Here is an 11,743-nt window from a genome sequence, read left to right as displayed (position 1 = left end):
GCAAGATTGAGACATGCTATGGCACTCCATAATTGCAAAAAGGGGCATGGATGGATAGATCACAACTATATCTACAAAACAGCCTTACTGAACATCACCAAAATAAGCATGGATCTCTCTGTAGCCACATGGATACATAGCAACAAAATAACAGCAGTCACAGACTTACAGAAATTACTAAGTCCCTGAAATCAGAAACATCACGGAGCCTAGTTTGCATGCTCGTGCTAGTCACGACAGAGATCACAAAAATACATGGCATACACCTCTGTAAAGATGGCATGGCATACATCAAAACACGTGTAGATCTCATGCCCATAAGATGCACACATCAAATGCAGCAAAAATAACAAATCCTCAAGTTCTGATAAGTAACAGCAGGTAACAGCATATAGCACTCTTGCATCAGAGATTTGGGCATCAAGATGGACTCAAATGAACATGGCATAATGGGGCAAAATGAAGAGTATCTCGAGGCGAACATTTCGATATATTACACGCGCCAAACGGAGCAGTATGCAATGAGATGTGATGCAATGAACAGGAGCACATATTGCAAATATATAAGGACTTGGAAGATTTCGGGGGAGGGAAAAGAGGTCAACCCTAGCGGTTTACAGATCGGATCGGGAGCTCGGGCTCGGGGCTCGCCGTGGCTCTCACCGGAGCTGCTGCCGGTGAGGGAGGAGGGAGAGGGCGGCCAGCCTCGGAGGAGCTCGGGAGGAGGCGGAGGAGAGGGGCGGAGACGGGCGCGGGCGCGCCGGCGAGGTCCGGCCGGGCGGCGCAGCGAGGTCCGGCTGGCTCGGGGTCCGGCGAGGCGGCGGGGCGTGGTCGCGGGAGGAAGGAGGCGTCGGGCGGCGGGGGAGCCGCTCGGGGGCCTCCCGCGGGCTTCGCGGGCCGGCGGCGGCGCCGGTGAGGAGGCGACACGTGGCACGTTGTGGTTGGTCGGGCGCGGTGGCGGGGATGCGTCCGCCCGGAGTGGACACGTCCGGTGGCGGCGGGGGACGATTTTTGCTAGGGTTTCGCCCGGATTTCGGAGGGGGGAGGTGTTTATATAGGCATAGGGAGCTAGGAGACTCCAAATGGAGTGCGGTTTTCGCCCACACGATCGTGATCGAATGACCTAGAGCATGGAAATGACTTAGATGGGTTTTGGGCTGTTTGGAGGGGGGTTTTGCTGCAACACACAAAAGGACTTTGCGGTTACCCGGTTAACCGTTGGAGTACCAAACGACCTCCAAATGGCACGAAACTTGACAGGTGGTCTACCGGTGGTATACCAAGGCCACTTGGCAAGCCTCGGTCAATTCCGAGAACCTTTAACACCCGCTCATGAAAGGAAAACAAGAGGGGTGCGCCGGAGGAGGTGGGAGTGCCGGATTGCAAAACGGACAACGGGGAAAATGCTCGGATGCATGAGACGAACACGTATGCAAATGAGATGCACATGATGACATGATATGAGATGCATGACATGAACAAAATGCAAAACGAAAGACAAAACCCGACCACGAAGGGAATATCATAACACATAGCCGAAAATGGCAAGAGTTGGAGTTACAAATATGGAAAGTTACATCCGGGGTGTTACAATCTTGCATGCTTCTTTCTTCTTCGAGTATAAAGAAGTAGACGTTACTTCTTCTTCGCATCTAGTCTCATCTCTAGCCTCCTTTCTAGCAACAAGTGCACGAACATCTATTAAATTAGGCTCTATTAATAGATCGATGTATTCTTCTTCCCTATACCAAAAGTTGCATCCATCCTACACAATACATATATGAGTGTAAGCAAAACAAGCCGAATCCGAAAGCACAATCGAAGCAAAACTAGCACATACCCCATCATTTGCGCACTTGACTAACACCCATCTGGGATGTTTCGGCGTTGTAGACATGCGGCGCAAGACCTTCCGTGGACAGTCGTCGCACTTTATGAGCGGCAACGTTGCGCCGACGAGCCTTTGGGTCAGCGCTGAGCTCGGACGACGGGCGTTCGTGTATTTGCCGGTGAACCGGCGACGGGTTCGATCCGAATGGCTAGAGGCGGAGTCAGTACCTGCATGCGGCCTGGGGGCCTTGCCGGGGCTTTGCGGCTCGGTACTCGGCCAGTCCATGGCAGGCGTGGCCTCCGGCAGCCAGGGTGAGCTCAAATCCGGCCCGATTCGCTCTAAATCCGGTCGTCGGATGCGCTGAAATCAGGCGGCCGGGGTTGGACAACTCCGGGCGTCGAGTCAACGGGGGGGCTCGGGAGGGCTTGGGCTTCGCGGCCGTGCTAGACAACGCACGACCGAGAAAAATGGCGGCGGTGGCGGCGGCTAGGGCGGGGCGGGGGTGGGTGGGGTACGGCTGGAGTTGGGGAAGGAAATAGAAAAAGGGGTGCATGTGTCCCCGGCGGACGGGCCAGGGGAGGACATGGGCACGCGCCACACGCCGTCCGCGCGTGTCTGTTCGGCTGCAAACGCGGCCCAACTTTGGGCCGGGAATGGGTCAAAAGCGAAGGAAAAACGGACGACAGTCCATTTGCTCCTGCGTGTTGGGCGGTCTGTTCTATCCGTTTGCCCCTGAACGGACGCGTCGGACCATTTGGGGTCGCACGTTGGAGTTGGCCTAAGAGAGGGAAGGAAGCGGGAAGGGGAAAATGCTGATGCAGCGGGAGGGGAAATGTACTTGGTCTGGATGACGTCGTCGAACACCTTCTAAGGGCGGGCGGGACGGCTCGTGTAGCCATGTAGGCAGAAAACGGGCTCCATCTGTCATTAACACACTTAATAGGGCCAAATTTGCCGATCAGTGATTTTGGCGCAAAAATTACCCAAGACTAGGTGTTTTCTGCTAACCACTTCAATGTGGGCCAGGCCAGTCGCGCCCCTCTCCTCGTACAGCTCCGGGATCTCCACGCCGACGAGGCCGACGCCGACGATTTGCTCCCTGCGGGCCTCACGGTAGCGCTCGTGGCCTCGCCGGTCGTCTGTCGCCGTCGCGCACGCTCGCATCCCCTCCCTCCCTCCTCTTACCCCGTCGCGCGCACACGAGCCGCGCCGCCTCCAAGGGGGTCGTCCGCCTGCCCGTTGGCCCTGTCGTCTACCCCGCGCTCCCGTGCGTGGAGCCGGTGCTCTCGCTTCCACACCCCTCGCTGCCCTCCTCACCCTCGCCGTCGAGGTCTCAATCCCCGGCCGAATCAAAGGCGGCCCACTCAAGATTTGACAAGTGGACGCGGAGATAGCAGAGGAGCCAATGCCTTGTTTAGTTGATATACGATCCAAGATAAGCCTTGGAGGTAGGAGAAATAAATTGTTGGAGAAGGATCTTCATCCCACTGTCTGACGAGCTCCTCCATCATGTTTTGCAAAAATATTTATGTTTTTTCTTGAATTTAAGCGAGAGTGTGTTAGTTATCTTGCAAAAAACTGGGTAAAGGAGAGAAACAGAATTGCTGTGCGTGTGTTTGTATGCTCGAGTTGGTTGTTTCCTTCTGTTAACATCTGTATAACTCAGTGCCGTGTATTATGTGCTGCAGATGAATTGATTACTTCAGTGCCAGATAAAAAGGACTCACTCTGCCAACAAGATGACCAGTCACAGGGTGGTGATATCGACATTTTCAGGGCCGGATCTACCCTGAGGTATGGCATAAAACATTGATAATGGAAAATTGCTTGACCTATGCTGTCCGCATAAAATCGTGAACATATCTTCTAGTGGTATTTTCTTCTTTGTTGCTGTGACAGTGAAATTAACCTCTCAGTTGCTTATTCTGAGGTGATTTACGTGGTCTGGCTTGTACTCTTGCAAATCAGCCTATGGGGCTTTCTTTTTGGTACTATCAGATTACCTGGTCTCATTTGCGCTGTAAGCTATTCATTTGGCTCGCCATCAATAATTGATGTTGGATGGTCGGCCGCCTGGCCAAAAGGAGGTTACTGCATCCGGCTGCTTTCCCCTTCTGTGACCGAGTTGAGGAGTCAATTCAGCACATCCTTGTGCGGTGTGTCTTTGCCCTGCAGGTCTGGTCTTGTATTCTCCAAAGACTAGGCCTAATTGCTATTGCTCCACAACCCACCACTGGCTGGTTCTCAAGCTGGTGGTGCCAAGTTCTCAATCAAGTTCCCAAAGAACTCCGAAAAGGGCTTAACTGCCTCATTATCTTGGTAGCGTGGGACATATGGAAGCATCGGAACAATTGCGTTTTCAGTGATGCTAGGCAAAATGTTTTCATGGGTTGCTGACAGTTGCTAGTGAATGCACCCTCTAGAGTTCAGCCAGACATTTGGCACTTCGGCAGCTTTTATGTGGGCCGCTTACCTTGGACAATTAGGCTCGTCCTTTGTCTTAGTTTGGTAGTTTTGTTTCCTGTGGTGTGAGTTCTTAGCTTGTTCCTTAGAGGTGTGTTTGGGTTGAGGAAGTTTCTATCTTCAGCCTTCTACATATTTCTTTCTTAATGAAGTGTTACGCAGCCCTCCTGCGTGTTTGAGAAAAATATATTTATGATTGCTTTGCATGTCAACGTTATTTCTGTCTTTTTGCTACTGGGTTTATTTGTTCCAAGCTATTGCACAAAGCACCATTCCTTGACTGTAACGAATGCACCTAAACCTATTGTTGGCTACTCTAGATTTCGTTCAAAAAGTAGGTTATGGAATTGGTTGAAAATAAAGGTTATGGGGAAAAATCCAAAATTATCGATTTCTTAGTGATAGCAGTCGGTTATATAAATTACAATGAAGCGTTCTTTAGGAAAGCCGCCTACATTACTCTTATAGAGAAGGAACCTCTCTGCACAAGCTGAACTTGTCTACCACAATTCCATGTGCATCACATTTTGTACAAGCGTGAACAGGTCACATGGGATATACATTTTCTCTGTATGGTTCCTTAATTTTTTGTAAAAAAAATGTTTGCCTTTACAATCCCAGTGATCAACTATTTTTACATGCCTGTGCAGGATATCTGGTGCCTTGTACATTCCCTAATGCCATTGTGTGATTCTGCCCACTCTGCCTGTGTCTCTCGCACATTTCTACGTTCTTGGAGATGCCACCCCAAGCTTATCTTCACTGAGGAAACACTAGGCTTGAAACGGACGGAAGCAAGGGATTTCACTAGCAGAGTTAATCAAATTCTGAAAAATCACTCAGACACCGGTGTGAAGATACTCGAGTTTGTATTCGATGATCGTAACAATGTCAACACATGTCATCTAAATAGTTGGCTCCAGAAAGCTGTCACGCCAGGGATTGAAAAAATCACCCTTTTTCTGCCTTGGCGATATAGGGAAGAGTACAACTTCCCATGCTCAATTTTACTTGATGGGCGTGGAAACTCAATTTGGTATCTTGACCTCACCAATTGTGCCTTCCATCCCATGGTTGGATTTGATTGCTTGAGAAGCCTGACAAAGCTGCGTCTCTATGGAGTTTGTATCACGGGGGATGAGTTAGGGCATCTTATTTCCAATTGTTTTGCTTTGGAGGAGTTGCAAGTCTGGTGTTGCATGGAGCTAATCTGCTCGACGATACCATTCTGGCTGCAGCGGCTTAGTTGTTTGACTGTGTCAGAGTGCGATATGCTGCGAGTGATAGAGAGCACAGCTCCAAACCTCACCACTTTAGACTTCTTTGGTGAACCAGTACAACTCGTGCTTAGAGAATCATCAAAGGTCAAACACTTGAAGGTGGGGTATTCATATACGCCCAATGCTGTAAGTTATGCTATCACTAAGCTACCTTCTATTGCACCACATCTTAAGACTCTTGCCATATACTCGTCTTCTGAGGTATTCTCTGAAGCTTCAAATTATTATATTCCAGTGTTTATGACTTGTAAGAAGGAATGTGATTAATTCGAGATATCTTTGTGCAGACGGTTAATACCCCAATGGTAGCTGACAAATTCCTTGCCATAAAGCACTTGAATATTCACCTTGGTGAGGATTATGATGATGCTGTTACCCCAACCTATGATTATTTATCCTTGGCTTCGTTTCTGGATGCTTGTCCTGTCCTGGAGAGTTTCAACTTAAGTGTGAGTTTACTGTTCACGCTTCAAAGGTGTCTACTATCTGCTGCGGAGACATTTTTTTTTCGAGAAAACGCAGAAGATTTGCGTTTCATTGCATTGAAAAGGAAGGGGTTTCAGTTACATCCTCCTAGGAGGCAATTATACAGAGTGAGGGTGCTGCAATTAATGTACATCCCAGGTCTGGGGAATGAGGGCACGCAGACCCAACGCGCCGGCTCTGGCCCAAAGCGTCGCCTCCTCCTTGATTTTATCCAGCAGCGTAGCTATAGAAGGGCTGGCTCTGTCGAAGACGCAGTCGTTCCGATGCTTCCACAGCATCCAAGGAATGAGTAGGAGACATTTAATTTGACTGGCAATAATATTTGATGCCATGCAGGTGGATCAGAGTGACATGCAGCATGATTCGGTTTTTGGGGATCCCTCCTTAGGTTTGAGGCAGATTCTTCAACACAAGCATGAGAGGCTCAAGAAGGTCCAGATCATTGGCTTCTGCTCTGCAAAGAGCATGGTTGAGCTAACATGTGATATTCTCAAGAATGCAACATCACTTGAGAGCCTCACACTGGACTGTATATATGGTGCGGGTACGGGGGCGATCAGTGATTCTGTTAGGTGTGGTCCCTCAAGATCCGGTAAATGCTGGATCAGAAGCCAAGCTATGATCTTGGAAGCACATAAAGCAGTCGGTGCCATCAAAAGATACATCCTGGAGAGAGTTCCCCCTGCAGTCAAGTTAAATGTTGGGGGGCCTTGTAGCCGGTGCCAAGCTATGGATGTGATGCTACCGCAATTATCCAGTGTTTAGATTTGCAATGTTGCAGATGCTGTCGTCGTGTGCTGCTTATAGCTAGTATATGCAACGCCGAAGGTTGTCAGAGTTTTTCTATGCTATGCACCTTTTTGGCGTCTCTTAACACTGCAAGTTGATTGTTACTCCACCTAAATTAGAGCTAAGGCTAGCTATGCAAATACATTTTGGTGTGTTTGGTTCCAAAGTATTTTTAAGTAGAGATTAAGTATTCTAAGAATACCAAAGTATCTTGAAAACTATGGTTTCAAGTACTCCCTCCGGTCCATAATAAGTGTTGTAATTTGGAACTTTATTATAGATTGGAAGGAGTACCTGTTTGGAAGCAATGTTTTTTTTTTAAACCTCAGTATTGCAATAGTATGTTTTTTTTTGCCGATCACAATAAAATACTGTATCTATGAAAACACCAGTTTTTCAAAGTATTGTTGAAACGATGATGGTGTGTTTGGCAATAATAAAAGTACATAGCACTGTATTTGGTCACCGTCCTCTTCTTTTCCCCCTGTTGCTGGATTGACTAGTCAAGATGAACAAATTTAGCGCTAAAACCACCAAATTCAGCAACTAATTTGTGACATTCAAATCAGAAGTTGACCAGGAGTCTACGCTTGTCAGAAGAGCTAATACGACCGAGAATACCACCCCCGTCCCCCGCGTCGCCCTCCCTGGCGGCGACGGGGGAACCCAGATCCGGCGGCCGTGCACCCTCCCCACCTCGCCACCACCGGAGGAACGGCCGGCGAAGCCCGCGCCGGCTCCCGGGATGGTGGCGGCGGGGCGACTTGGCTGCCGGACCTGCGCTCTCCAGGTCCTCCGGCTTGTCATCGTCCTCTGCTGGCGCGGCTCCGGATCTGGCGCTCCGAAGGCCGCGTTTCTCTCCGGCTTCTTCGGTTCACTGGTCCTCGCCGGTGCTGCTCCGGCCCCGGCAGCCCAAGACCTGCGCTTTCCAGTGTCTTCGGCTTGCCCGCACACTGCTCACGCGGCTCGGTCCCCGGCGCCCTCGTTGGCTGCGTCCCTTCCAGCCTCGTCGGCTTGCTGGCGTCCCGACGGATCCGTCCCGGTGGTCCAGATCTGTGTTCCTTTCAGATCCTGGTCTACTTATGGCGCCACCATCCTATATCGGCCCCCATTGCCTCCCCAACCCCGTCCACCTCCTTGCCTCGTCAACTCATTTCCGAAGCACGTGTGTCTGCAACTCTCCTCCATGTGGTGGCAGCTCCAGTCTACATGTTGACTTCCTCGTCTTTTGATCTCAAACCGGCTGATGTGGGATTGCTCAGACTCGGTGAGGGTGAAATCCCCGCCCGGCTTGCCGATGCTGGCAGCGGTGACACTTGCGGGTGTCGTCACCTTCTTGGAGGCGTTTTCATGGCTTCTATTTGTGCCCCTTCGAGCATCGGGGGAAACCCTAGGTCTGGCTCACCGGATCGGACAGCGACGACGCCATAACGTCGTTTCCCTTCTCGAAGGCGTTGTCTTATTTGCTCGGTGTCCCCGGTGTTGGATCTCAAGTTATGGAAACGATCATGTCGGTTCGGACTGCATCTCATGTCGTGGCAACTTAGGCGCTATGTACGTCATCATTGGTGCTTCTCCCACGGTTTCCATCCTTGGCCCGGCCGGGTCCTGCCGCCCACTAGCCTATCTCTTTGCGTTCTAGGTGGGCGTACATTGATCCTGTCGAGTTTGGGGTTGCGACCGTTCAGATGTGGTGCCTCGTGTTAGCCGTGACGCGGTGTGGGTGTCTTGAGCCCCGTGTCTCCTTGCCTTTTGTGGACGGAGACCGGGCTAGGTGGGTTTAGCTACGTGTGTCCTCTATTTGGGCTGAACATCCCTCTTTCCTTTGCTTCGGGTACCATACTCGCGCCTTCTTAGCGTTCGTGTAGTGTGTTGTATCATCTCTTGTACTTTCTCTATTCTCCTCTATCAATGAAAAGATACGCAACCTTTACGTATTCGCGAAAAAGACATTCAAATCAGAAAACTACACCTCAATCAATTGGTTAACCAAACAATGACACTCTCTTTGCATGCCCTGCTCTGAGATGATAGCACTCCTCGTGAGGATGTATATCGGGAGCATGCACATATTTCTTTTCGGGCGCGTCTAGCGAGTGGCCGTTGACTCGCTGGGTGTTTGGAGTGGCCGGTCATATTTGAAAACAGTGTATCCCTGTGAACAAGAAAAAACTTTTACAAAAGTATCCATGTGAACACGTGTAATTCGGGTTTCAGAATTTTTAAAAAGACATAACTTTTGAATCGAACATCGGAATTAAGATATGTTTTCACACGTGCTCTTTGAAACTAGATCCCACATGGGTATATTTCGATCAACTTTTTTGTGTGCAGTTTAGTTTCCGTTTAGTACAACTGCCTAGCAGTCGCTGTGCAATTATCGATGTATAACTTTCTTCCTACCCATTGACGTGCAGTTTTCTTTGATGACACCTCCACCCCCAAACTAAACCCTACCAACGATAGTGCAAAATTTGTCTGCTGGCCCGATAAACGCCTAGTAGTTAATGTGCAACTTTTCCTTTGGTCGTGGATGTGCAGTTTTCACGTTTCTTGCCTCGGCCAAGTGTCGAGCGGTGGATGTGCAACTTGGGATGTTACCCCGGCCAACTGCCTAATAGTCGATGTGCAACTCTTCCTCGTACCCTGCAGATGTATAGCTTTCACCGCTAGCACCCCGTCCCAACCACCCATGCTAGTGAGATGTGCAACTATAGGGGGCCTGCCCATAGGCAACTTTTCTTAGTCCTCACGGATGTGCAGTTTTTTATCATCCAAACAATCCCTGCCAGTGAGATGTGTAACTTAGTCTGTTGCTCCGGCCAACTGCCTAGCAGACTATGTGCAACTTCGTATGTGCCCCTGCCAACTGAAAGTACACATTCACAAGTAGGGAGGGAAATAAGTTGCACATCAATTACCGGGCAGTTAGCTGGATCAAGAGACTAAGTTGCACATATCGCTGATATGATAGGTGGGCAGGATGTGCTAGGAATGAAAATTACACATCCACAAGCAAGGAGGGGGAGGGTTGCACATCAACTACTAGATAGTTGGCCGGGACAGCAGACTAGTTGCACATCGCAAAAAGTTAGTTATCATGAAAAGTTGAATCATGTGACTTCAGCGTTGGTTTTGATAAAAGCTGCACCACACAGTAATAAAGTTACACCGTATAGTAATAAAGTTGCACCATATATCACCAAAGTCGGGATCAATTTTACCAAAACGTATACAAGTAAGATCTAATTTCAAAGATCTCGCCGCGAGAATTTCAACGATGAAAATGGATATAAATTATGACGCGTGGTTTCAAAGCTATTACTTTTTAAAAATTTGAAAACTCTAATAAATGCATGTACATATCCCTAGATATGATATCAAATGCGATGTCTAGCCCATGTGCCCATCCTATTATTATGTGCCACGTCACAAGGAATGAAGACAACAACTGCATGCATGCATTGTGTGGGAGTGGTAGGGACGACTGCTCCGTTTTACCAAAAAGTGTGCGCACACTTTGAAGAATTTGGACTTCTTTCTTTAGTTGTTTCACTTGATGTGTCCATGCAGATTGCGAGAATTGATGAAGAGAGTGTTTGTTGTATTTCTTGGTTAAAAAACAGGTCCAGGCCACTTCTTCGCAAAGTTTTATGGATACCATGATTTATAATATATTTTTAACTAGAGCCAGATACCTCAAAGCATTTGAAACCACTGCCTTTCAAGACACCATCGTAATTGGTTCTAGTTAAAACTGCAGTATTATAAACTATGGTATCCATAAACCTTCACATTTTTGCAATATTAAACTTCATGCCCTTTTCGGGAAATGATTGGTCTCTGCCGGTTGATTTTCACGCCCACATCTACCGCCTCGCTTGCTCGACACGCGACCTAGTGGACCACCGACGTATCCATTCGTCATCTTATCCCTTCGTCAGCCTCGCATTTTCTCCCATACGCAACTACGTCCTCAATGTCTGATCTATCCACGGAGCTCGCTCTTCCCCGGTGCGACAACGATCGTGAAGGCATGAGGTCGTACCTCATCGCGCACTGCGTTACGGCGAGGTGCCGCTTGGTGGCCATGCCATGCTTTGCGCCACCCTCTCCTGTGCCAGCCATGGGATCCGACCTCTACCACATCAAGGGACTCCCGGTGCGGCGGTACCCAGCCTCCTAGCATCTATGGCTCTGATGCGTGACTCCCCGTTCATGAAGAGAGTATTTGCTATATTTCTCGGTTAAAAAAAAGGTCCAGACCACTTCTTCACAAAGTTTTGTGGATACCATGATTTATAATACAGTCTTAACTAGAACCAAATACCTCAAAGCATTTGAAACTACGGTCTTTCAAGACACCATTGTGTTTGGTTCTACGTAAAACTGCAGCATTATAAACTATGGTATCTATAAACCGTTGCATTTTTGCAATATTAAAAAAAGAGCTTCATCCCCTTTTTGAGGAAATATTGGTCTGTGTCAGTTGATTATTGACTCTAGTGCAAGTGGGAGACTGAAGGAAATATGCCCTAGAGGCAATAATAAAGTTGTTATTTATATTTCCTTATATCATGATAAATGTTTATTATTCATGCTAGAATTGTATTAACCGGAAACTTAGTACATGTGTGAATACATAGACAAACATAGTGTCCCTAGTATGCCTCTACTTGACTAGCTCGTTAATCAAAGATGGTTAAGTTTCCTAACCATAGACATGTGTTGTCATTTGATGAACAGGATCACATCATTAGAGACATCATTAGAGAATGATGTGATGGATAATACCCATCCGTTAGCTTAGCATAATGATTGTTTAGTTTTATTGCTATTGCTTTCTTCATGAATTATACATATTCCTCTGACTATGAGATTATGCAACTCCCGA

General features: G+C 48.3%; 1 protein-coding gene across 5 annotated transcripts; it reads left to right on the top strand.

The window, feature by feature from the left end:
• Positions 1 to 2,846: 2,846 nt before the first annotated feature.
• LOC109752759 (uncharacterized) lies at positions 2,847 to 7,157 on the top strand. Of its 5 annotated transcripts, none has more exons than XM_020311654.4 (5): positions 2,847 to 2,944; positions 3,520 to 3,625; positions 4,945 to 5,775; positions 5,862 to 6,023; positions 6,397 to 7,157. In XM_020311654.4, exons 3-5 carry the CDS (start codon positions 4,972 to 4,974, stop codon positions 6,823 to 6,825), a joined length of 1,395 nt encoding a protein of 464 aa, XP_020167243.1. In that variant the 5' UTR covers positions 2,847 to 2,944; positions 3,520 to 3,625; positions 4,945 to 4,971; the 3' UTR covers positions 6,826 to 7,157. The 5 variants fall into 5 exon arrangements, 4 of the variants coding, with proteins under 4 accessions (XP_020167243.1, XP_020167241.1, XP_040260375.1 ...); XR_012205392.1 differs by having other exon boundaries at positions 2,851 to 3,279; positions 4,945 to 5,700; positions 6,397 to 7,045; XM_020311652.4 differs by having other exon boundaries at positions 2,851 to 3,279.
• Positions 7,158 to 11,743: the final 4,586 nt, after the last annotated feature.

The sequence above is a fragment of the Aegilops tauschii genome, chromosome 3 (assembly GCF_002575655.3).
Source record: "Aegilops tauschii subsp. strangulata cultivar AL8/78 chromosome 3, Aet v6.0, whole genome shotgun sequence".
Taxonomy (NCBI): domain Eukaryota; kingdom Viridiplantae; phylum Streptophyta; class Magnoliopsida; order Poales; family Poaceae; genus Aegilops; species Aegilops tauschii.
This window is presented reverse-complemented; position numbering and strand designations above follow the sequence as displayed.

Coding starts and splice junctions, on each gene's coding strand:
- LOC109752759 (XM_040404440.3), top strand. CDS start 3,893: ATGGTCGGCCGCCTGGCCAAAAGGAGGTTACTGCATCCGGCTGCTTTC. Junction 5,776..5,861: donor CCATATACTCGTCTTCTGAG/GTATTCTCTGAA, acceptor ATCTTTGTGCAG/ACGGTTAATACCCCAATGGT. Junction 6,024..6,396: donor TGGAGAGTTTCAACTTAAGT/GTGAGTTTACTG, acceptor GATGCCATGCAG/GTGGATCAGAGTGACATGCA.